The sequence below is a fragment of the Haliotis cracherodii genome, unplaced genomic scaffold (genome assembly GCF_022045235.1).
Source record: "Haliotis cracherodii isolate W230 unplaced genomic scaffold, xgHalCrac1.p SCAF_13, whole genome shotgun sequence".
In the NCBI taxonomy this organism is placed as follows: domain Eukaryota; kingdom Metazoa; phylum Mollusca; class Gastropoda; order Lepetellida; family Haliotidae; genus Haliotis; species Haliotis cracherodii.
In genome coordinates this window covers 24,990,574-25,017,358 of record NW_027266268.1, presented here as the reverse complement: position 1 = coordinate 25,017,358, position 26,785 = coordinate 24,990,574, and the positions used below count along the sequence as shown (strand labels likewise).

General features: G+C 40.0%; 1 protein-coding gene across 1 annotated transcript; it reads right to left on the bottom strand.

Annotated features, from left to right (window-relative positions):
• Window positions 1–19,735: 19,735 nt before the first annotated feature.
• Window positions 19,736–20,860, bottom strand: LOC139458545 (uncharacterized). Its single transcript, XM_071239974.1, has one exon. The coding sequence runs from the start codon at window positions 20,858–20,860 to the stop codon at window positions 19,736–19,738; it is 1,125 nt and encodes a 374-aa protein (XP_071096075.1).
• Window positions 20,861–26,785: the final 5,925 nt, after the last annotated feature.

The following is a 26,785-nucleotide window of genomic DNA, read 5'->3' as shown; positions in this document are numbered from 1 at the left end:
GCACAGTGAATACGACATACCTGTGCCTTAGGCATCTGCGTCAGACGTGTCCCAAATCTCTGCACAGTGAATCCGACATACCCGTGCCCTACACAACTGAGCCACACATGCCCCAAATCTCTGCACAGTGAATACGACATACCCGTGGCCTAGACAACTGTCCACAGATGCCCCCAAATCTCTGCACAGTGAATACGACATACCTGTGCCCTAGACAACTGAGCCACACGTGCCCTTCCCTCTGCACAGAAGCAGGATGACCATACCAAAAGTAAATGACATACCATATTTTCTTGAGTATAGTGTGCACCCATGTACAATGCGCACCCCCTTCTAGCAGATACAGTATTTTGGAGTAAAAAATTTGAATGCCAAGCACAGAAAAAAATTACACCGTAGATCTACCACTTCAGCGAATTCCGGTAAATGAACGGGTGATGGGAAACTTGGTCAGTACAAATTCAAAATTTGAGATAAAAAATCACCAGACATGTTTATTTACCGTTTAAATTGTATTTTTTGTTCTGCTAGGCATTGTTTTACATCCAGGGATTAAGATCACCTTTTGTATTTTCTCGTAAACTAAGCCTGAAACAGCAATCAGCTGTACACACGTTTTCTTGGCAACCAGTGATTTGGTCAAGACACACGCAATGATATAACTTTACAGGATTTTAATGCAAGGATCGGCAAAAATTGTATCTGAAACTATTTTTTCATCAGGAATAATATATCCCAATATCTTGTTAATTTAGTTGCAGCTTTTACTAAACATATTTTAAATAATAATAACCCTAAGCGAAGCAGCTGATCGTTATTGCCGGTTATTATTTTTCACATGGAACCAGTCTGACCAGTCACCGTCAAGGCTACTTGTTGACATAGAAATGTCAAACTATAACAAATATGACTTTTAACGAGTCAAAGTATGGCATTTATGATATATGTATCCATTCTCTGTCAACTAATGTTCGTTTCAAGGCGTCAATAGCGGTAATCTGACCATGGTTGCTGTTAATAATGGTGAGTTGTGCGATCTTCCGATCACTTCACACACGATTTCACCAAAATTAATTAAAACAATATTAAAAGGAATTTTGAATAAAAGTAATGAAATTGTATAACTGGACTTAAGTATGTAACCTAAGTACACTTTTTATAGCCAGACAGTGTAATTAAATGATTAATTTGCTTACTTCAGTATGGATTTGTTGACATGGTATTTCCGGTGTTACATGTTCACGGTAATATCTTTCCATGGGGAAAAAAAACATCAAAACTCATTATTTCGTGTATAACGCGCACCCCCTTCTACACAGCTGTGTTTTTTTGGGGAAACAAAGTGCACTATACTCAAGAAAAATACGGTACATGTTTCAAAGAGTTTCTTGTGACTATGGTTCTTCAGTAGAACAGCATGTAAGGAGTACTTTATATTGAAGTAATATATTGAACAGAAACAACAAATTATAGGAATGATTGTGCGTATCACATGGGTTTATTTGAATAATTGGATGATGCATTTTTAATTAAGACTTGTTTACATGGACACATTTGATACAAAACACATCTTAAAGTTTATCAATCAATGTATTTATGACTTGATAGGGCTTATTTCAAGTTTTTATTGTACCTGATTACTATCTGTAAATATTGATAAACAAAAAACATTTAGCATGTTTGACTTAATGTACTTGATGTTAAGTTCTTTGATCGAAAGGCAAATGTCATTTTTTCATCTATACCAATCATGATCAAACAGAGCCGAAACTACTTACTTTCATTATTGTTTTCTAAAAGATTTTTTGTTTTATTTTTCGAAGAAGGATATAGTTAACCATCCTTTTTTTTTATTTGAAGTTTTCAATTTAAAAGAAAAAGACCCAAACTTTCAATTTTGATGCCCTGAAGACACCTGAGCCCTCCTATCACCAGGAATAAAAACGTTTAAACTTAATCTATCAAATTCCATCAAAGAAGTTAAAATGTTGTTTTTTGCAACATGGTTCACAACAGCTGAAGCTGATTGGTGGCAATGCTGCTTTGATAAAATCTGAACATTGTGCATAGTCATTATCATCAATACAAACCCTCCCTTTCAGGGCCTTGTGGTTCATTTCAACACTAATAAATTATTTTTTGTATAAATTTAGCCAAAACTAAATACTCAGTTTTTATTCCCCTCACGACCAGGAAAAAAAGAAAAAATCAGCTCTACCTGGTCGTCTATCAAGAAGAAGAAGTCCTGCACCATTAATGTGGAATATATATTTATTTAAATAATTTTTAACCAAAAGCAATGGCAAATCGAGATCAAACTAAACCAAGTCTAGTTTCCTTAGGAAAGGAGGAAAGGTTCGTCTGGAAAAAAATAAATTATAATTATATTAAAGAAATGTTTTCAAAGACTAAGCGAAGAAGTGGTAAATGAACATGAATAGACATGATAATATATCCTTGTGCCAGATTGACATTTCCCAGATGTAAGTTCATATCAAAATGAAATTATTTTTTGCCAGGATTCACTTAAATATATCTAACTCTTTGGTAGAGGTCAAAGCTCACAGCACACTTATAACCATTGCTGGCCACTACAACAACTTTGACAGCAACTTAACAATCATTGACAGGCGACAGAACACTACTGGGTGACTGATATTTTACACCTCTTTAAAAAAGGGCCATCTTCACACACTGAATCCACGTGGGAAAACTGAACCACTGGGCTACCCTACCAGCTGAACACACCCAGGAAGATCCGGGTTAGAATTGATCTTCAGTAACCTATGCTTGTCACAAGCGGCTACTATAATTGTCATAAGAGGCGACTATGGTTGTCGTAAGAGGTGACTATGCTTGTCGTAAGAGGCGATTAACAGGATAAGGTGGTCAGGCTCGCTGACTTGGTTGATGCATGTCATCGATCCCAATTGTGTGATCGATGCTCATGATGTCAATCACTGGACTATCTGGTCCAGACTCGATTATTTACACACCGCCGTCATATAGCTGGAATATTGCTAAGTGTGGCGTTAATAAACAAACAAACCAGTTGAACACCAGTGAGCGAGAGACTGAGGTTTTACAACTCCTTAAACAAGAGCCACTGAATTCATGTGAGGACTGAACCTGTATGATGGGCAAACACTTTAACAACTGAGCTACCCTACCAACCAAACAGTCCCTGAAGATCCGGGGTGGAATTGGTCTTCAGGAACCGATGCTTTCCGTAAAAGGCGACTATGCTTGTCGTAAGAGGCAACTAACGAGATCAGGTGGTCAGGCTAGCTGACATGGTTGAAGCATATCATCGTATCCCCATTGCGGGGATCGATGCTCATGATATCAATCATTGGATTGTCTGGTCCAGACTTGATTACTAACAGACCGCTGTCATATAGCTGGAATATTGCTGACTGTGGCGTTAAACAACAAACAAACAAACAAACAAAACAAAAACCAACTCAGATGACTCGAGCAACTTGGCAATTTTTCAGTCATGAATACATATAAATCAAGTGAGGATTACCGGGGTACCTTCCCTGATGGTTGACCCTATACACTAAATTGTCTATGTGTAGGATCATCAAATTCACTGCATTCAAGATTTCAAGATATAAAACTCCATCAGCTCCGATAAATGATGAGTATTCTCCCCTGATGAGACTTCGACATGCTTTGCACATAGGGGGCTCTGTTACCTATCAACAGATTAATGGCTTTCTGAGCTAAAACATGTCCAGTTTGACAAATGATTAATTGACAACATACTCTGTCGTCTCATTAATACTTAATCAACACATTTGCTGGATGTGGTGTTGAAAGGCCACCTGTAAAGAAAGATTAATGATAACTTACAGATAGCTTGCAGTTTACTGCTGCCAGTTTATCTATCATATTTACTTTAATATCTATAAATATACAGCAAAACATATTTTCACTTCAGTCTCTAAAGGGAGCTAAAATATTTTTTATACTGTGTTGAGCAATATTTATCAATACACACAAATGCGTACCGTACACCATTAATATGTTATATTTATTTTAGGCATAAATTCATAAAAAAAGTATATCTATCAAGTTTAATTAATGAAAAGTGATGTTGCCTTAAGGTTCTTTAACTCTGCACACTACTAAAGCTACATTTAATTTTTGTTTGTTTGTTGTTAAATGCCGCACTGAGCAATATTCAAGCTATATGACAGCGGTCTGTAAATAATCGAGTCTGGATCACATAATCCAGTGATTGATGTCATAAGCATTGGTTCCCGTAATTGGGATACGATGACATGCATCACTCAAGTCAGTGAGCCAGACCACCTGATCCCCCTACTTGCCTCTTACAACATGCATAGTCGCCATTAACAACAAGCATGGGTTGCCGAAGACCTATTCTACCCAGGATCTTCACAGGAGTCCAGCTATATGAGGTCGGCCTTGAGATAATAGAGTCTGGATCAGACAATCCAGTGATCGATTCTGTGAGCAATTGAACCACGCCGTAGGGGTACGATGACACGTAAATCAGCCAAGTTACAGAGCCTGACAACTTGATCCTTTAAGTTGCTTCTTACAACCAGCATGGTGGAATGCCCACAGGGTTGTTGCGTAAAGAACACTTCACGTCTTAACTAAACATAAAACATTACTTTTGAACCATTGGAAAGTCTGTATTTGGTATAAAAATAGCATTATAACTAAAGTTTGAAAACAGAGAAATTCTCCATGCTAAAGTTTCACTACCCGGTACATTCAAACTCCAGTTTAATATTTATCACTCTCACTGATACCAGTTTTGAGTTATGGCTGAACCTGATACTCCTGTAAACTTTGCAAAAAGGAAATAATATTCTGATGTAAGACATGCTTATTTTAAACTCATAAATCTTAAGAATTTGTCTCATTTAACTTTAGTAAAATAAAATGGGAACTTTTGTCATGATAACAATTACTTTGAAATAATATCCTCAATTCATATACAAATGGTTGAGCTCACCTCAACCGTAGGATGATATCATCGTGAAATTACCAGGAAAGGTTTAATAGCACAGGAACACTTATAACTTGTTAATGATACTTTGGCTCAAAGATTTTATTCCCTATTTCTGGTGCACATACATCTGTATGCAACGCGTGTGTACAACTGATAACATATTTATGATGCTGAAGCTCACCTGTCATCAAAGATTATAGTCTTCATCTCTTGTGCACATACGTCCATATACAACAAGTGTGTACAATTGATCAAACATTATTGATGCTGAAGCTCACCTGTCATCAAGAATGTTATCCCTTATCTCTGGTGCATATATTTCAGAATACAACACAGGTATATATATACAACAGATCACCCACTAATGATGCTGAAGCTCACCTGTCATCAAAAATGTTATTCCTTATCTCTGGTGCAGATGTTTCAGAATACAACACAGGTATATATATACAACAGATCACCAATTATTGATGCTGAAGCTAACCTGTCATCAAAAATGCTATTCCTTATCTCTGGTGCACATATTTCAAAATACAACACCGGTTTATACAACAGATCAAACATTAATGATGCTGAAGCTCACCTGTCACCAAAAATGCTATTCCTTATCTCTAGTGCATATATTTCAGAATACAACACAGGTATATACAACTGATCAAATATTAATGATGCTGAAGCTCACCTTTCACAGAGAATTTATCCCTAACTCTGGTGCACATACTTTATATACGATACTGACAAAATTACAATAAACATGACAGAAGCATGACAACCAAAAACTGAAAGCTGCCTTAAAGCACCATAATGCTTCCTGACTATTGTGGGTGTGCGGTATGGCCAAGTGTCCCCACATGCCAAACTGTTGCCTAGGTTACATAACTTACTCAACCTAATCAAGACGCAGACACATAGATAACACTAAGAGCTGGCGCGCCACCTGGTGGGCAGGATGGAATAAATCTCTCCCGTTTGGGAGCTGAAATTCTCTGACTCCAATGAATTAGTTATAAGTTTTCTTGTAAGTTTATCAAAATAGAGATAACCTTGTACATGGAGCATAGATTAATGGTGGCGGCCTGTCAGTAATGTCAGAAGTGGGGGCAAACCATTCTGTACTTTGCCTAGAAACACGTAACACACATCTAGTCTATGAACCCGTGGACATTGTTGAAGAAGTAATTATATATAATTACCCAATATCATAACTTCCTTTAAGACATGGAAACATGGACTCACAGTGACTCGCCCGATGGACACTGTTGAACAAGTTATTACATATAATTACCCAATACCATAACTTCCTTTAAGACATGGAAACATGGACTCACAGTGACTCGCCCCATGGACACTGTTGGACAAGTTATTACATATAATTACCCAATACCAGAACTTCCTTTAAGACATGGAAACATGGACTCACAGTGACTGGCCCCATGGACACTATTGGACAAGTTATTACATATAATTACCCAATACCATAACTCCCTTTTGGACATGGAAACATGGACTCACAGTGACTGGCCCCATGGACACTATTGGACAAGTTATTATATATAATTACCCAATACCAGAACTTCCTTTAAGACATGGGAACATGGACTCACAGTGACTGGCCCCATGGACACTATTGGACAAGTTATTATATATAATTACCCAATACCAGAACTTCCTTTAAGACATGGGAACATGGACTCACAGTGACTGGCCCCATGGACACTGTTGGACAAGTTATTACATATAATTACCCAATACCAGAACTTCCTTTTAGACATGGAAACATGGACTCGCAGTGACTGGCCCTGTGGACACTGTTGGACAAGTTATTACATATAATTACCCAATACCAGAACTTCCTTTAAGACATGGGAACATGGACACACAGTGACTGGCCCCATGGACACTATTGGACAAGTTATTATATATAATTACCCAATACCAGAACTTCCTTTAAGACATGGAAACATGGACTCGCAGTGACTGGCCCTGTGGACACTGTTGGACAAGTTATTACATATAATTACCCAATACCAGAACTTCCTTTAAGACATGGAAACATGAACACACAGTGACTGGCCCTGTGGACACTGTTGAACAAGTTGTGACATGTAATTACCCAATACCATAACTTCCTTTAAGACATGGAAACATGGACTCACAGTGACTGGCCCCGTGGACACTGTTGAACAAGTTGTGACATGTAATTACCCAATACCAGAACTTCCTTTAAGACATGGAAACATGGACTCACAGTGACTGGCCCCATGGACACTATTGGACAAGTTATTATATATAATTACCCAATACCAGAACTTCCTTTAAGACATGGAAACATGGACTCACAGTGACTGGCCCCATGGACACTATTGGACAAGTTATTATATATAATTACCCAATACCAGAACTTCCTTTAAGACATGGAAACATGAACACACAGTGACTGGCCCTATGGACACGGTTGAACAAGTTGTGACATATAATTACCCAATACCATAACTTCCTGTAAGACATTGAAACATGGACTCACAGTGACTCGCCCCATGGACACTATTGGACAAGTTATTATATATAATTACCCAATACCAGAACTTCCTTTAAGACATGGGAACATGGACACACAGTGACTGGCCCCATGGACACTATTGGACAAGTTATTATATATAATTACCCAATACCAGAACTTCCTTTAAGACATGGAAACATGGACTCGCAGTGACTGGCCCTGTGGACACTGTTGGACAAGTTATTACATATAATTACCCAATACCAGAACTTCCTTTAAGACATGGAAACATGAACACACAGTGACTGGCCCTGTGGACACTGTTGAACAAGTTATTACATGTAATTACCCAATACCATAACTTCCTTTAAGACATGGAAACATGGACTCACAGTGACTGGCCCCGTGGACACTGTTGAACAAGTTGTGACATGTAATTACCCAATACCAGAACTTCCTTTAAGACATGGAAACATGGACTCACAGTGACTGGCCCCATGGACACTATTGGACAAGTTATTATATATAATTACCCAATACCAGAACTTCCTTTAAGACATGGAAACATGGACTCACAGTGACTGGCCCCATGGACACTATTGGACAAGTTATTATATATAATTACCCAATACCATAACTTCCTTTAAGACATGGAAACATGAACACACAGTGACTCGCCCTATGGACACGGTTGAACAAGTTGTGACATATAATTACCCAATACCATAACTTCCTGTAAGACATGGAAACATGGACTCACAGTGACTCGCCCCATGGACACTATTGGACAAGTTATTATATATAATTACCCAATACCAGAACTTCCTTTAAGACATGGAAACATGGACTCACAGTGACTGGCCCCATGGACACTATTGGACAAGTTATTATATATAATTACCCAATACCAGAACTTCCTTTAAGACATGGAAACATGGACACACAGTGACTGGCCCCATGGACACTATTGGACAAGTTATTATATATAATTACCCAATACCAGAACTTCCTTTAAGACATGGGAACATGGACACACAGTGACTGGCCCCGTGGACACTGTTGAACAAGTTGTGACATATAATTACCCAATACCATAACTTCCTTTAAGACATTGAAACATGGACTCACAGTGACTGGCCCCATGGACACTGTTGGACAAGTTATTATATATAATTACCCAATACCAGAACTTCCTTTAAGACATGGGAACATGGACACACAGTGACTGGCCCCATGGACACTATTGGACAAGTTATTATATATAATTACCCAATACCAGAACTTCCTTTAAGACATGGGAACATGGACACACAGTGACTGGCCCCGTGGACACTGTTGAACAAGTTGTGACATATAATTACCCAATACCATAACTTCCTTTAAGACATTGAAACATGGACTCACAGTGACTGGCCCCGTGGGCACTGTGGAACAAGTTATTACATATCATATCAATTTGGAATTCAAATGAGTCTTGCTCAATGGAGAAAACATCAAGGCAATCATACTAGCCAAGATTGACACATACCTAGAAAGAGATGTTTCCCTGACCTACACCAGACATCATCCATAGCAATTATTTACCCCAAGATTGACACATACCTAGACAGATGTTTCTCTGACCAACACCAGACATCATCCACAGCAATTATGTGATGACACAGACTGGACTCCACTGGAGATAATGCTAGTAGAATGAAATTGCATCACAAAGCTTATCAGACCATTCTGATGTCATCGGTTACCATGATGTCACAATCAAATGACATCACCCCACTGCCTCTGAAAAAGTTGGCAGAATGATTTTGGGTGATAATAGAATCGTACCTTGGTATATATATCAATACTCGTTAATATAAACTTAAATCTACATAAGGGCAAAGCAAGCTGTGAACCAGATACATAAACCACAATGAGGATTGGGTGAGTCTGACTTTGTAACCAAGGGAGACAACTCTCGAAAAGCTGTGACCTGGCTGATTGTGTGTCTTGCTGGTTCAGGTCCACAAGTCACTGTGCAGAGTTGCGTCCCTTAGGCATGTGATGATACTGTAATCATGGATTTAAAATCCCTGATTCTCTGCCATTATGATCACCGATTGTCAGCACCATACCCATGCTTGTGTGATAATTGAAATACAGTTCAAAGAGCCACAAAACACAACTCACTCACTCACTCAGGACCCCTTAATTTGCTCACTCATCATACAGTAATACTGCGACCATCACTGATTCATTGTGATTCAGTCTGAAAGGTATAGGATATAGAATCTCATGAAGGAAGACTAAACACAAAACAGGGACACCTATGGCTAAATACGTTTATCAATCCTCAACACACATCATAACGTTATCATTACTGTCAAATTTCAAAACACTGGGATTTAATTTTTAGAAAACTAATTTGTCCTAAAGTTTGTTCATCTTCTTTTATTCAGTGATACTATCTCATGTAGGAATATATCTTGTTATTAGCCAAACCAAACTTATGACATAGCTTTTAGCATTATCCCCATTGCAGCTTGATAAATCTGTATTTGTCGACTTCCTGGAATCTCTGTGAATACAAAAGAAGGATTACAGACAAAACAGCCATGAATAAACCTGACTTAATCAGCCTCCCACAGAAACATCTTCCCATTCAAATTCATAACAGACATCTCATAAAAACTAGCTTTATGCACTTTAGCATAAGATTACAGTTATTTGTGTTAGCCACTGTCTACTTGACCACAGCTAATTTGGGTGGCAGACACATACATCGTGTGTCATCAATATTTGATGTTAATCTCACACTCACTGAGAGTAATCAACGTCTAGATACTATTTCACTGGCCCCTGTGACTACTGACATGGTTTCACGCTGTATAGTGCTCCGTACTCACTTCCGATATTACCCATGCTTAATATTGTATTAGTATTCCCTTGTTCTCATTCACAGGTTGTAAATTGCCAATAACATGAATATCATCAATGGTCAATAATAATTTAGTATTCTCCAATTCACTTGTACATGCCATACTCTGCTTAGAAGTCATCACAGATCATCAGTAGTCAATAATAGACTAATAATTCACATACTCACTCTCTGGTGTGCAGTGCTCTGCCATATAGGCTCATAGTTGCATAGGGACCCAATGGTGAGCAGGATATAGCAGTGATGTCCAGGTCAGCAGGATATAGCACTGATGTCCTGGACAGCAGGATATAGAATTAATGTCCTGGACAGCAGGATATAACATTGATGTCCTGGTCAGCAGTATATAGCATTGATATCCTGATGACCAGGATATAACATTGATGTCCTGGTCAGCAGTATATAGCATTGATGTCCTGATGACCAGGATATAACATTGATGTCCTGGTCAGCAGGATATAGCATTGATGTCCTGATGACCAGGATATAACATTGATGTCCTGGTCAGCATGATGTAGCATTGATGTCCTGGTCAGCAGTATATAGCATTTATGTCCTGATGAGCAGGATATAGCATTGATGTCCTGGTCAGCAGGATATAGCATTGTAGTCCTGATGAGCGGGATATAGCATTGATGTCCTGGTCAGCAGTATATAGCACTTATGTCCTGATGAGCATGATATAGCTTGGATGTCCTGGTCAGCAGTATATAGCACTTATGTCCTGATGAGCATGATATAGCATTGGTGTCCAGGACAGCATGATATAGCATTTATGTCCTGGTCAGCAGGGTATAGAATTGATGTCCTGATTATAAGCATATAGTATTGATGCCGTGGGCAGCAGGATATAGTATTGATGCCGTGGTCAGCAGGATATAGAATTGATGACTTGGTCAGCATGATGTAGCATTTATATCCTGATAAGCAGGATATGGCATTGATATAGCGTTGATGTCCTGGTCAGCAGGATATAGAATTGATGTCCTGGTCAGCAGGATATAGTATTGATGCCGTGGTCAGCAGGATATAGAATTGATGTCCTGGTCAGCAGGATAAAGTATTGATGCCATGGTCAGCAGGATATAACATTGATGTCCTGGTCAGCAGGATATAGAATTGATGTCCTGGTCAGCAGGATATAGCATTGATGTCCTGGTCAGCAGGATATAGAATTGATGTCCTGGTCAGCAGGATATAGAATTGATGTCCTGGTCAGCAGGATATAGTATTGATGCCGTGGTCAGCAGGAAATAGAATTGATGTCCTGGTCAGCATGATGTAGCATTTATATCCTGATTAGCAGGATATAGCTTTGATATAGCATTTATGTCCTGGTCAGCAGAATATGGCATTGATGTCCTGATGAGCAGGATATAGCATCGATGTTATGAATGGATAATTGACAATGAGCAATGTAATTAATCATGTCCTGCTCATTAGCACCCGCCACTCACTCAATTGCTAGTGAACAAGGTGGCGTGAAATCCATGTAGAGGTCATAGTATGGGTTGGCTTGTTTTTTACTGTATTTTAGTCACAGCATGTCACCTTGACATGGAAGTTAAGATCAAAGGGGTGCAGGTCTTAGACATTTACACAGAAAATATCAATAGCATGAAAGATTACGGTGAGTTGGTATCACAAATTATTCTGTGTCACAAAAGTATCTTTGAAATAATGGTCTGCACGCCATGCATAACAAATATAGAGTAAATATTTCCAGTCTACTTGCTTCCGCCTTCACTGATCGGTTAATGCCTGTCTCCAAGGTGAACAATATTTCACTTAAATGACTTGGTGCTGACAAACCAAGAAATATAAACAGGGCAAATCTGGAATTTGAAACCACAATTATAGGTTTCAGGCACGTATAAGTCTGGACTGAAAATTGCGGTGCCTGAGATTACTTGGCCACCGATGACTTCCCTGCAAGAGGGTGAATGATGTTTGATGCTGCAGACATCATTTTTACAGCCATGGAACAGCCGTCTGAGTTTTGGACCACAAAAACCAGTGATGATCCTTGCCATCTTGGTACAGTGTCACATGGCAAACCAGTCACACTTGGTAGCCATCAAATCCTGTCAGGTATATTTTGTTAGGGATTGACCATTTGATATTATAGGAGGTATTATTCCAGAAAATACTGGCAAAGAGAATTTGGCCTCGTGTTTTACAAAAACAATTATTAACTGGATGTTCTAAATTAAATGTGCTGTTGTTGTTTAAAAAGGTTGTTTGGGATCCTTTAATGTTTAATCAAACTAACCCACTCAACTCACTCACTCATGAAAACACTACCACAATGAGGCATAATTTGGGGAGCTAATGAAAGAAATGGACATATGTTTGGGAAGGGGTGCCAAAATGTGTTAAAAGAAAAAAAACATATAGTTGGTGAGGGTTATTGGGTTTTTTGTTGACTCATTGAGAAAAAACTCAGCACACCCCAAACTCCTTTCAATTAATGGCAGATCCCAGAAGTAGGAGGTCAATCTCAGCATACATATTTATCACAAGAGATGCATGATATTGTGCACATTGCAATTTCACTTCCAAACTTTCCCATTATTGTAAATCACTTGCCGATAAGGCTAAATGTTTTCTTTAGGTCTCAACACAGTACTCCTACATTACTCATGATGAGGCAAGCTTTTATCTCATTTTTTTTCACTCATATTGCCCACATAACATCACTTTTGATCAATGAAATGAAATACATTAATGTAAGGTTCCATCTGAAAGGATTGAAATTTCAATTCCTCATAATCATGAACATTGAGGGCCATTTAAAGCCATTTCTGTGCTTGATTTTGAAAAATAAACAAAACTGGCAAGAAAACATACTCATGTCTTAACCAAGATAAAGCACTAAATCCTCGGAACAAATATGGCTTATCTGAAGCAGCCAATGAACAATAAAAGACACACAATGTCTGAGCAGTATCACAATTTATACCACTTGGGAGTTCCAGCCAGTGTATATAGCATTATCTCACGATGGAGACGATGGCAGTTTGGGCATCAAATGTCTGTAATCTGCCGTAACAATGAAGGAAACATTTGTTCACTCGCCTATGTCCGTCTAACAATACTCTTGGCAGCACTGACGGTGGCTCGATCGGATGGGAAATATCATACTAACACGAACACTGTCAAGGAGAGTTGCGAGAAACATCAATATCAGATTTATTTCATCAAAAACCTGTTTAGCAGTAAATAAGTATTGAGGTGTAATTGGTCTGACGCCAGGAATCCCTGAAGAGTCTGTCGACAAGTTGTTCCAATCTCTGGCGAGGTCATCAATGACCTTCATTTGACCTTGGAGACAGGCATTAACCGATCAGTGAAGGCGGCAGCAAGTAGACTGGAAATATTTACTCTATATTTGTTATGCATGGCGTGCAGAGCATTAATTCAAAGATACTTTTGTGACACAGAACCATTAACAGAATAGGGGAAGGCTGTGTAGCACTCATTTACAAGAAACGTTTCACTGATGAAAGGGACATCAAAATTACATTTTTAAAGGCCATTTTTTTTCAGTTAATAATCTAGCCAAGCTGATAGAGAAACAGACATTATGTTTAATACATTTGTTTTGCAAACACAAAGCATGTTTAATGGTGAACACCCCCCTCCCTTCATTCACTCATCCTAAGCTTCACACAGTGATATAATATTCCCTACTTGAAGCACAACACGTGTCATGCCCTGCAGTGAAGTTCTTAACAGACATCATCTCTTCACTTTGTCACACCAATCTGCATTGTGTAATACTGACAGTTAATTATTGTTATTTCCTGTCAGGGATGCAAATGTCAACTATAAGCAGTTTGCACCTACCTTAATTATACTGCAGGATGTCTCTCTGGAGTGAGTGAGTGAGTGAGTGAGTGAGTGAGTGAGTGAGTGAGTTGGGTATTTCAGTTATTTAATCATGCTGTAGGAGGAAAAGTGATTCAGGTCCTACACACTTCCGACTTGAAACACATGAGCATGTCTGAGGTGCTGCTAAACCAAGAATTTTTAATCTGGTCAAATCTGTAATTCAACCCAAAATCATAGGATTCTGTCACACCTAAGGGATGCAACTCTGCACATCAAATTGCAGCGATGGGCACCTGTGCACCTTTCTGACACCTGAATGTGCTGACACCTGACAGCCCTAACGAGGGCATTAACTTGAATCCTCAGGTACAGGTGTGCTTCTTGTTATTGGTTCTCTTGTTCAAGAGAGCCCACGTGTGAAAACTCTATACAACATGTCCAGATTGTGACATAATTATAGTGATGAACACACTTGACCATGCCTTATCAGCGTCAGCTTCCTGACTACCTGAAAATTTGGGTACAGGATAAAATTAGCTGCCTGTCTGTAAACCAGCATCTGTCATATTTCAGGCGAACAAACAATTATTCAAATCTCCTATCCCATCTGTCTTGTTATATCAGTGTTACAATCACTTGTGAATCTATCTGAATTTCAAATTCATTTTTTCACAGCTGTTACTCGCAGACAGCTGCCTTTGGGATCTGTTAGTTCAGTTATGGTTTCCAAAGTAGCAATTAGAGTGGGGATTGTTTGGCCACAATGGCTCTTGATTATAGAAAGTGTTGATTACAGAAATTACTTCAGGGGACTCAGGGTCCCAGTACCATCTGCTTGTTGTTTTGATTGTTTGTTTGTTGTTTAACACTGCACGCTGCAAATTACAGCTATATGACGGTGTTCTGTAAATAATCGAGCCCAGACAATCCAGTGATTGACGTCATGAGCATCAATCCTGGCAATTGGGGTACGATGACATGCATCAACCAGGTCAGCGAGCCTGACCACCCGATCCTGTTTAGTCGCCTCATACGACAAGCATAATCACCTCTGCTTGTTGTAAGAGCCTACCATGCCTTCTCCTTTTGCAGTCCACAGTTATGGAACTCTTTGCCTTTGAATCTGAGAAGCTCTGCTTCTAAGGAAACGTTTAAGTCTCTCCTCAAAACCCACTTCTTCACCTCAGCATTTCAATAGATCTCCTGATTGTTGGCATATGTACATAGACATTACTTTTTAACTTTGTCAAAGCACCAGTGAGCAACTGTCCATGGATATTTGGCGCTTTACAAATCAATTATTATTATCATTATTATTACAAATCATATAACATGTTTTAACCACTGGGTTTTCCCTGTCTGATGGGTAGTGAGTATGGTTTACACTGCTTTAGGAGAACTTAACTGTGAAACAGAGATACTTTCAGCACTCGCAATGGATGATGGTATGATGAAATGGAGATACGTGTCCTGTAGCTGACTAACCAGTCTCCCTTCTTGAGAGCAGTTCATAGCTTCTTGATTGATTCCATCTGGAACAATGTAATGGAACTAGGTAGTCTTTGTTGAAGATATTCAGGTCGATGATCATAAGCATCTCTGATGTATTCTTCTTCGGCACTTGGAATACTGGAGAACAGGACCTCTGCTGGTATCCAAGTTGGCAATTGCGTGAATTGCAACCTTCTCTCGTGGCATCTGGATAGCCAAGTTCACAGCAGCCAACTTGGTCCCTCACAGAAGGTACCGGTAACCTGTAGGGTGGGATACAAGTGCTGGATGCTGATGGAAGTGCAGCTTGTACTCAGTTCAAATCATGTCAGATAGAGCCGTCCCCTTACTCGTCCCAGGGATGGTGATAGAATGAAGTCATTTAGCCAGTATTCGAGATCCAAGGACAAAAACCTAGTAGATAGGGTTGGGTTGATGTTGAGCAACGCCCTCCTGCACCCCAGTGGCAGTCCTACTTCCCCCTTGATGGTGTTGGTAGGTATGTGCATCATAAACGACCAGGGGGAGAGAGGTGAGGAACTAGGAAGAACACAAAGAGAATCTCAACCCGCAGCAACATGCCTCCTCTTGGGTGTATGTCGAGGATGACGAGGCATGTCGTCAGGCCACTTGTGAGCTGTCATCACGAGGTTGATGGTAGACTTCTTGAATCGATGTTTTGTCCAGACACATCTTGTTGATGATCTGGTGTAACCTCTGATTAAACAGCACCAGAGCTGTGATGGTCTGTGTGAGCACAGACTTCTTGATGGGCACGGATATCCGAGAGCGGACCTGGGATAGAGGTTTTGTCTCTGGGTGAGCTGAAGCTGACTCAACATGCACATCGGCGCTGAGAGAAGATCCCCTGCATTTTCAAAAATACATTGACGATGAGGGTCTCCTACGACCATGGCCTGGCTACATCCCAGGTAGAGGGTGGTAGGTGAGGGAGAGTCCATTGTCACAAATTCTTTTTACAAATACTACCTGCATAATTCTTATGACAAAATAGTACAACCTATATATAGTTTGTCTTGAGTTGATAACCTATGATACTTTAGTACTGGATTTTAACACAAATACATCTGCTAAAATAACTGAAAGCATTTTCAGATGTTTGGCTGAGCACACACAAGAAAGTGATGTGTCTCCCGCTTTACAAAAGTGCTGAGGCAATAGGCACGATATGAGGTATTCCTAACAACTGATTAGGAAGGCTGACAGTGAAGAGGACATCCGTCCTGTGATAGAGGCTGTGATGTAATAGAGGTAGGGTATTCAATCGAAATGGAAATCGAACCCGGGCCTTTGGCATGCATGACAAGTGAAAGCTTTTAACCACCAGGTTATACCTCACCACCTGGTACAGTCATGAAGTGAGTGGCAGAGTATATAACATATAACACATGGTTTCCCTGTCTCACTGGTAAAGTCATGAAGTGAGTGGTGGAGTATATAACATATAACACATGGTTTCCCTGTCTCACTGTTAAAGTCATGAAGTGAGTGGTGGAGTATATAACATATAACACATGGTTTCCCTGTCTCACTGGTAAAGTCATGAAGTGAGTGGCAGAGTATATAACATATAACACATGGTTTCCCTGTCTCACTGGTAAAGTCATGAAGTGAGTGGTGGAGTATATAACATATAACACATGGTTTCCCTGTCTCACTGTTAAAGTCATGAAGTGAGTGGTGGAGTATATAACATATAACACATGGTTTCCCTGTCTCACTGGTAAAGTCATGAAGTGAGTGGTGGAGTATATAACATATAACACATGGTTTCCCTGTCTCACTGGTTAAGTCATGAAGTGAGTGGCGGAGTATATAACATATAACACATGGTTTCCCTGTCTCACTGGTTAAGTCATGAAGTGAGTGGCGGAGTATATAACATATAACACATGGTTTCCCTGTCTCACTGGTTAAGTCATGAAGTGAGTGGCGGAGTATATAACATATAACACATGGTTTCCCTGTCTCACTGGTTAAGTCATGAAGTGAGTGGCGCAGTATATAACATATAACACATGGTTTCCCTGTCTCACTGGTAAAGTCATGAAGTGAGTGGCGGAGTATATAACATATAACACATGGTTTCCCTGTCTCACTGGTAAAGTCATGAAGTGAGTGGTGGAGTATATAACATATAACACCTGGCCTCCCAGGATTGCTTGTTTAGAGGTCTTTCTACCCAATAATGTTCATCTATCTTTCACTGTCAACCAGTCTCTAATCACGGTCTACCGATCAGAGAGATAGACTGATGATATTGTGTGCTACATACATCATAAAACCAATTTACACACTCAAACAGACCATCAGGGTGATCAGGTTTCACAGCTGGTGACTTTCATGGCACTGTCCTGGGGACAACTTGATACATTTGTTTCTGCATTTTAAAAACAACAGATTCAACACATCACTGAAGTATTCTTAAAGAGAGACTCTAAATCCATGGACTAATGCCTAATTCAGTACTAGATCTGTATTGATGTTGTTAATGGTGCAATGTGTAAAACTTGTCATTGCTACTGTGTAATACAGGTAGTTGCTAAACTATAGGATTGATACTTATGATAACAAGAACAGATATGGCATTTCTGCATAAGTGAGTGAGTGAGTGAGTGAGTGAACTAACTTTTGGAAATCATTATGAAAATAAAAGCTAATAAAATAATTTCATAATCAGAGTCTGTTGTACAATTCCAACTTTATCCTATCTAACTTTCATAATAGGAGAAGTCCTTTCTTGGTATCCTTTATACGATGAGACTGGAATTGTTCTTCAAACAACATAAGACCCCACTCACTCACAATGAGTGAGTGAGTGAGTGAGTATGGTTTTATGCCGCTTTTAGCAATATTCCAGCAATATCACAGCGGGGGACACCAGAAATGGGCTTCACACATAGTACCTATGTCGGGAATCGAACTCAGGTCTTCAGCGTGACAAGCGAACGCTTTAACCACAAGGCTACCCGACCGCCCCACCACTCACAATGGAAAACACAATTGTGGTGAAGTGATACATCACAATCGGAGGTGGTTTGAAGCACCATAAACAATCAGCTCCCTAATGAGGATCCCTTGGAGACTTTCTTCCCCCCTCCTCCCCATCTATCTCCGGATACCACAGACAAAGGAGTAGGAATGTCATATTAGTGTCTCGATCCTTGTGTCATTTTAACCATGACAAAGCAACTACTCTACTGAAGTGGCTTTGCCCTTGGAATCACCTGTGACCAATTGTCTGCCTATTACTGCAAATTAACCACACACATTTGGTCACATCTTGGACATAGAGTTACACTCGACTCCCAATGGATCTGCAGGTGTCTAGACAAGCCTTTGACTAATGCTGCGACGGATCAAGTGACCACACTTCAACTTGACATGCTGTCTGCCTCTCTTGAAGAAGTGCAGGTAGTAGGAATTATGTTTGTCTTTGAATATCCTCTCACAAGGAAGGACTACCATTAGCTGTGGACTAACATTTTTGTCTCTGAAATGAAACTAGTCTAAGGCTTCTTATTTATTGAATTATCTTTTAATATATACTCAACGACCAAAACGTGAATACCATATGTGTTGGTTAGTATATGAGGAATTACTCATATTCAAGAGATATTAGATTGGTTTGATGCACAAACGAGCATTCTCGTATGTTGTGTGAATCGACTCTCATAAACGCATCACAAGTGACGTCATAGATCCATGACTCGAGATGCACCATTTGTCTCGCAGGATTAGCGTGTAAAGTTTGCAGCACATTGTGATAAGAATAAGGAGACTCTGTGGTGACACTTGGCTGATTGTTAGTTTTATCATTAAGTGGTACACACTTGAAACATCTCTTCTTAACATATATACTTCTCTATGTTTCTATAGATCACGTTTCTTTTGGCAGTGAGTATATAACATAAAGAAGCCCAGAGAATTTTTTCATCTAGACTTACCAAAGTATTGTCAATTTTGAGATATTTCTGTTTCAGGGTCTGAATGGAAGAGAACACGATCGATGAGGGTCTGCATGAGCGGTAAGGGAATCTGTTTCAGGATCTACATGAGAGGCTACAGAATCTGTTTCAGGGTCTGCATGAACGGTAAGGGAATCTGTTTCAGGGTCTACATGAGAGGCTACAGAATCGGTTTCAGGGTCTGCATGAGAGGCGAGGGAATCTGTTTCAGGGTCTGCATGAGAGGCGAGGGAATCTGTTTCAGGGTCTGCATAAGAGGCTACAGAATCTGTGTCAGGGTCTGCATGAGAGGCGAGGGAATCTGTTTCAGGGTCTGCATGAGGGGCGAGGGAATCTGTTTCAGGGTCTGCATGAGAGGCGAGGGAATCTGTTTCAGGGTCTGCATAAGAGGCTACAGAATCTGTGTCAGGGTCTGCATGAGAGGCGAGGGAATCTGTTTCAGGGTCTGCATGAGAGGCGAGGGAATCTGTTTCAGGGTCTGCATGAGAGGCGAGGGAATCTGTTTCAGGGTCTGCATGAGAGGCTACAGAATCTGTGTCAGGGTCTGCATGAGAGGCGAGGGAATCTGTTTCAGGGTCTGCATGAGAGGCGAGGGAATCTGTTTCAGGGTCTGCATGAGAGGCGAGGGAATCTGTTTCAGGGTCTGCATGAGAGGCGAGGGAATCTGTTTCAGGGTCTGCATGAGAGGCGAGGGAATCTGTTTCAGGGTCTGCATGAGAGGCGAGGGAATCTGTTTCAGGGTCTGCATGAGAGGCGAGGGAATCTGTTTCAGGGTCTGCATAAGAGGCTACAGAATCTGTGTCAGGGTCTGCATGAGAGGCGAGGGAATCTGTTTCAGGGTCTGCATGAGAGGTGAGGGAATCTGTTTCAGGGTCTGCATGAGAGGCGAGGGAATCTGTTTCAGGGTCTGCATGAGGGGCGAGGGAATCTGTTTCAGGGTCTGCATGAGGTGCGAGGGAATCTGTTTCAGGGTCTGCATGAGAGGCGAAGGAATCTGTTTCAGGGTCTGCATAAGAGGCTACAGAATCTGTGTCAGGGTCTGCATGAGAGGCGAGGGAATCTGTTTCAGGGTCTGCATGAGAGGCGAGGGAATCTGTTTCAGGGTCTGCATGAGAGACCAGGATTGACTGTTTCATCACACTTCACCATACAGGATGACAATAAATAGCAGAATGATCAAAGACATTATTAAAGTGAAAATCAAACACAAATCCGATCAGGAATAACATAGCAAACATATCTGGGGATTAAGACCATAACAAAATGAACAGGAGATGAGAAAATGGTTTGTAGCTTGTCTGTTTGAAGTTTTAACGCCACATATAGTAATATTCCAGCTGAATGACTGCGGTTAAGAAATAATTGAGAAATAATTGAATCTGGACCAGACAATCCAGTGATTGACATCATAATCATCGATCCATGCAATTCACCCAGTGACTGAAAATGATAGGATTTAAAGAAAGCAAAAGTCAATGTACACATTTTGATATTTTTTTGTCTTCTTTACCTAGCATAATTAAGACTATTGTGATGTTTTTAAGCCCTTTTGAACTTCTTAATAACTTTTAGTTATTCTGATGGAATGATAATGATCCTTTGGCATCTTGCAAATTAAAGTGAAACTTTCAGTCACTTTACACGTTGTACAGAAATATTACATATGTTACAGTCAATGTACTGTTGAATTGTGGTTCATGAAATATACAGACAACCTTTCAGGGAGGTTAGATTTGGAACAGATGGAATCCGTGTACATCCATCTTGCTTCCAACATCTGCATCCACGGTGGACACTTATGATACTACCGTATTCTACATAATAAGCGCCAAGGGTGCTCTCAACATAATAAATAGGGGGCTCTTATTAGAATATTATTTTGGTGAAAAACAACAGCGTTGAAAGATCGACAGGCTGAAATGTTTATATACGACAGATATATTTTTCAAGAAGTTAATTTCCCATAATTAAGGATGCATATAACAAACATATTAAACAAGAATAAATAAGTCTTGTGTTCATTGATCAATCGGAAGGGGTGCTAATTGGGATTGTTCACTTGCCAATATATTAGCAAATATCGCCGTGGGCGCTTATTAGAGCAGGGCGCTTATTATGTCGAATACAGCATTCTGAATTCCAAGACCATGTTGCAAGTAGTTAGTGCGAGCTTTGGGGGAGTTGGTGACCCATCAATGACACAATCGTCTACTGCTGAGTGCTTCAATTTACCAGGTCTGATTGTACAAGACGGGAAGGTAACGTGTAAATGGGAATGTCTGTATCTTCAATGAAGCTGTAATCTGTTGATGAGATGTTTGTGCTTCTCAGTGTCTGTAGAACTGCTCCATCAGCATATATCCTCAGCAGACCCATTTTGGGGGGGGATTGTCGAAATCTGAAAATTAGGTTCGTATTGGAAATACCCAGATGAATTTCTTGAAATTGTTCGAAATATATCCATAACATGTGGTATGGTTTCCAAAAGGGGTCATGTGATGCATTAAGGTAGAAAAATATGTCTGAACTCAGTTTGGACATGCAGAGGATATGGGTTGTTTGTTTGTTGTTTAACGCCACACTCAGCAATATTTCAGCTATATAACAGCAGTTTGTAAATAATCAAGTCTGGACCAGACAATCAAGTGATTGACATCATGAGCATCAATCCATGCAATTGGGATATGATGACATGCATCAACGAAGTCAGTGAGGCTGACCATCCAATCCCGTAAGTGACCTTTTACGGCAAGCATGGGTTGCTGAACACCTTTTCTACCCCGGATCTTCACGGGTCATTATTTCACTGGCCTTATTATCATCACCTTCTGGAAATTATGAAATTTATCAGAATAATTGCTGCTATTGCAGGTTGTAGTTACTACTACAAAAAATCAGAATCAGTTATTCTGACAACCGTTGTCGTAGAGAAGATTGAGTGTAGATTGCGAAGTCTGGCAGCTTTGGATAATATTGTGTAAACATTTTAAATTTATTACATGTACATCCAACCAGTAATTAAATCTGACCCTGTGTTTCAATATTTTATGCTGTGTGTTCTACCATTATGATTTATGATGAATGTGACATATTTTCAAGCATATTTGGTGCAGAACAACTGGGGTCGGTGTGTTTAGTCTCCAGTTCTCTGAAAAGGAGTCAGTGAGTGAGTTCGGTTTTACGCCGCTTTTAGCAAACCCTGAAGCAGCACCATCTTAAATACTTATTTGACTTGAGATTCAATGCATGTTCAATTATTGTGGGAGGAAACCCTGAAGCAGAGTATGTTGTAGTAGTTGAACATGTGCACAGACATGGTGCAGACAAACCAAGCATTTTAAATCTGGGATTAAAACTTGGACTTTTCCAGAGAACTCATAAGACCACATGGCCTTTATTGTTTGTTTGTTGTTTAACGCCGCACTCAGGAATATTTCAGCTATATGACAGCGGTCTGTAAAATAATCAAGTCTGAACCAGACATTCCAGTGATGACATCATGAGGATCAATCCACGCAATTGGGATACGATGACATGCATCAACCAAGTCAGCGAGGCTGACCACCCAATCTTGTTAATTGCCTGTGACGACAAGCATGGGTAGCTTCTAGCCTATTCTAACCCGGATCTTCACAGGTTTGGCCTTTATTGAATTTCAAGCACATGTGTGAATATATCATTATGCAACACACATGGCTGCTCCATTTCAAGTTGTCTCCTCATCAGGTGTCTGTCTACACAATATCTACATCACACACGGCTGCTCCATTTCAAGTTGTCTCCTCATCAGGTGTGTCTGTCTACACAATATCTACATCACACATGGCTGTTCCATTTCAAGTTGTCTCCTCATCAGGTGTGTCTGTCTACACAATATCTACATCACACATGGCTGCTCCATTTCAAGTTGTCTCCTCATCAGGTGTGTCTGTCTACACAATATCTACATCACACATGGCTGCTCCATTTCAAGTTGTCTCCTCATCAGGTGTCTGTCTACACAATATCTACATCACACATGGCTGCTCCATGTCAAGTTGTCTCCTCATCAGGTGTGTCTGTCTACACAATATCTACATCACACATGGCTGCTCCATTTCAAGTTGTCTCCTCATCAGGTGTCTGTCTACACAATATCTACATCACACATGGCTGCTCCATTTCAAGTTGTCTCCTCATCAGGTGTCTGTCTACACAATATCTACATCACACATGGCTGCTCCATGTCAAGTTGTCTCCTCATCAGGTGTGTCTGTCTACACAATATCTACATCACACACGGCTGCTCCATTTCAAGTTGTCTCCTCATCAGGTGTGTCTGTCTACACAATATCTACATCACACATGGCTGTTCCATTTCAAGTTGTCTCCTCATCAGGTGTGTCTGTCTACACAATATCTACATCACACATGGCTGTTCCATTTCAAGTTGTATCCTCATCAGGTGTGTGTCTACACAATATCTACATCACACATGGCTGCTCCATTTCAAGTTGTCTCTTCATCAGGTGTGTCTGTCTACACAATATCTACATCACACATGGCTGTTCCATTTCAAGTTGTCTCCTCATCAGGTGTGTCTGTCTACACAATATCTACATCACACATGGCTGCTCCATTTCAAGTTGTCTCTTCATCAGGTGTGTCTGTCTACACAATATCTACATCACACATGGCTGCTCCATTTCAAGTTGTCTCCTCATCAGGTGTCTGTCTACACAATATCTACATCACACATGGCTGCTCCATTTCAAGTTGTATCCTCATCAGGTGTGTGTCTACACAATATCTACATCACACATGGCTGCTCCATTTCAAGTTGTCTCTTCATCAGGTGTGTCTGTCTACACAATATCTACATCACACATGGCTGCTCCATTTCAAGTTGTCTCCTCATCAGGTGTGTCTGTCTACACAATATCTACATCACACACGGCTGCTCCATTTCAAGTTGTCTCCTCATCAGGTGTGTCTGTCTACACAATATCTACGTCACACAATGGCCCAGTATCAGAATTTACTTTGCAGAGTTGCTTCCCTTAGGCATCCAGAATCCTATGAATGTTGGTTTGAATCCCAAATCGTGATTCTGGGTTTGTCAGCATATTTCCATCCTCATGGGTTTCAGGAGATAAACATTCAAGACATGCTTCACTTCAGGTCCTTGTCACACATTAACCTGGGGCGGTCAGTAGCCAAGTGGTTAAAGCGTTCGCTCGTCACGCCGAAGACCCAGGTTTGATTCCCGACATGGGTACAATGTGTGAAGCCCATTTCTGGTGTCCCCCGCCGTGATATTCCTGGAATATTGCTAAAAGCGGCGTAAAACCATACTCACTCACTCACACATTAACCTGACACATAACACACGTGAAACGAGTTCAAAGTGGCGTTAAGTCCAACTCACACACTAATCCATTAGAAAAGAACACTATAGGCAACAGTTGCTTCAACGTTAACATACCAACATTGAAACCTACCCTGTTTCCCCATGACAAATGAATGTGATGAGTTGGTGCTAATTATCTGTGAATGACATCATGGCGTGCATGAAAGACACCATTGTGTAATTATGGTATTTAATCAGATGAATTGATGGGGGTAATTTAACGGATGCTGTGTCATCTGTTGAAATATTGCTTTAGGCATGAAAAAACATCCATTTTCAACTACCAAGACAGACATTAATAGCTTCATCACAAGTTCGGAAACAGTTTTATTCTGTTTGTATTAGAAATTAACTTGATGGGTGGGTAAAGTGATTCAAAGATTATGTTTTTGGTTGCAATGAAATAAAAAAATGTTTGAACTATATCAGACTGTTGCAGTAATAATTCACTGACCTTCAGTAACTGATTTGAAAATGATTTAGCCTTGACCCGAAGGCGGAGTAGATTCGGATTTGCGTCATGAATTACTACTTAGAAATCAGGGATTGATTTCATTCGCGAACTAAAGAAAATAGAATATCAATTAGTTGTCTGGAAAATATATCCCATCAATTACCGAACAGATACTTATATCTGTCCGTCCTTTATATCACTGTTTACGTTCAGAGAACTTTGGAGCTAATGAGAATATTTATCACAGAGATAGATTGAAAATGTGCTCCACAGACATTGTAAATGAAATAATCAGAGGATGGAACAAGTAACGTCAAAATGCGATGACGTGATTGCGGGGTGATCAACACAAAATTACAATTTACGTGTAATGGCCAGTCTAGAGAGGTGGTCGGTAACCGAGTTTAGTCTATTAGTCTGGAGGGCGGTCAAGATGTGAGGTTTAACTTTTCATTACCGTCCCCAGATAGAGTAATGGAGGGGTATTTGATGTGCCTCGTCTTCTCCGGCACAGCGGTCTACCAATCTTTCTGTCAGGTCGTACTTCATTTTGAGAACCATATTTGGAGGTTAATCTCCTGGTTGTGTTTAATTTGGAATTTCAAACCAGCTAAATTATTGACATGATGTTCAAATTTATCCAAATGTTACATATATAAAGATTAATTTTTCGTTTGCACTGGAATAACATTTTTTATCACGGAGTGACATATAGTCCATCTGAGACAGAACCTAAAACCAACACAGACATGGAAGAGATGAAATTCCCTTATTTCAATATTGATATATGAGCTTAAAGTTAAGAGGGTTAGGTTTAACACTGCTTTTAACAATATTTCAGTTATGTATATAGTTAGGTCAGTTGGCAAGTGAACATAAATGTTGGTCAACTGAAAAGTATATTCAGACTTGTATCCATGAAATAATTGGACACCCAGGATGTCAGTGCTAGTTCCTAAAGTATTCAGTGGGTCAGTGTGGCACAGTATGGACAACAACTTCTTTATTTACCGTAAAGGCGACGTTTCAGTATAGATAGTTGGTTGGTTTGTTGTTTTACGCCGCACTCAGCAGTATTCCAGCCATATGACGGCGGTCTGTAAATAATCGAGTCTGGACCAGACAATCCAGTGATTGATATCATGAGCATCGATCCATACAATTGGAATCAATGACATGTATCAACCAAATCAGCGAGCCTGACCACCCAATCCCGTT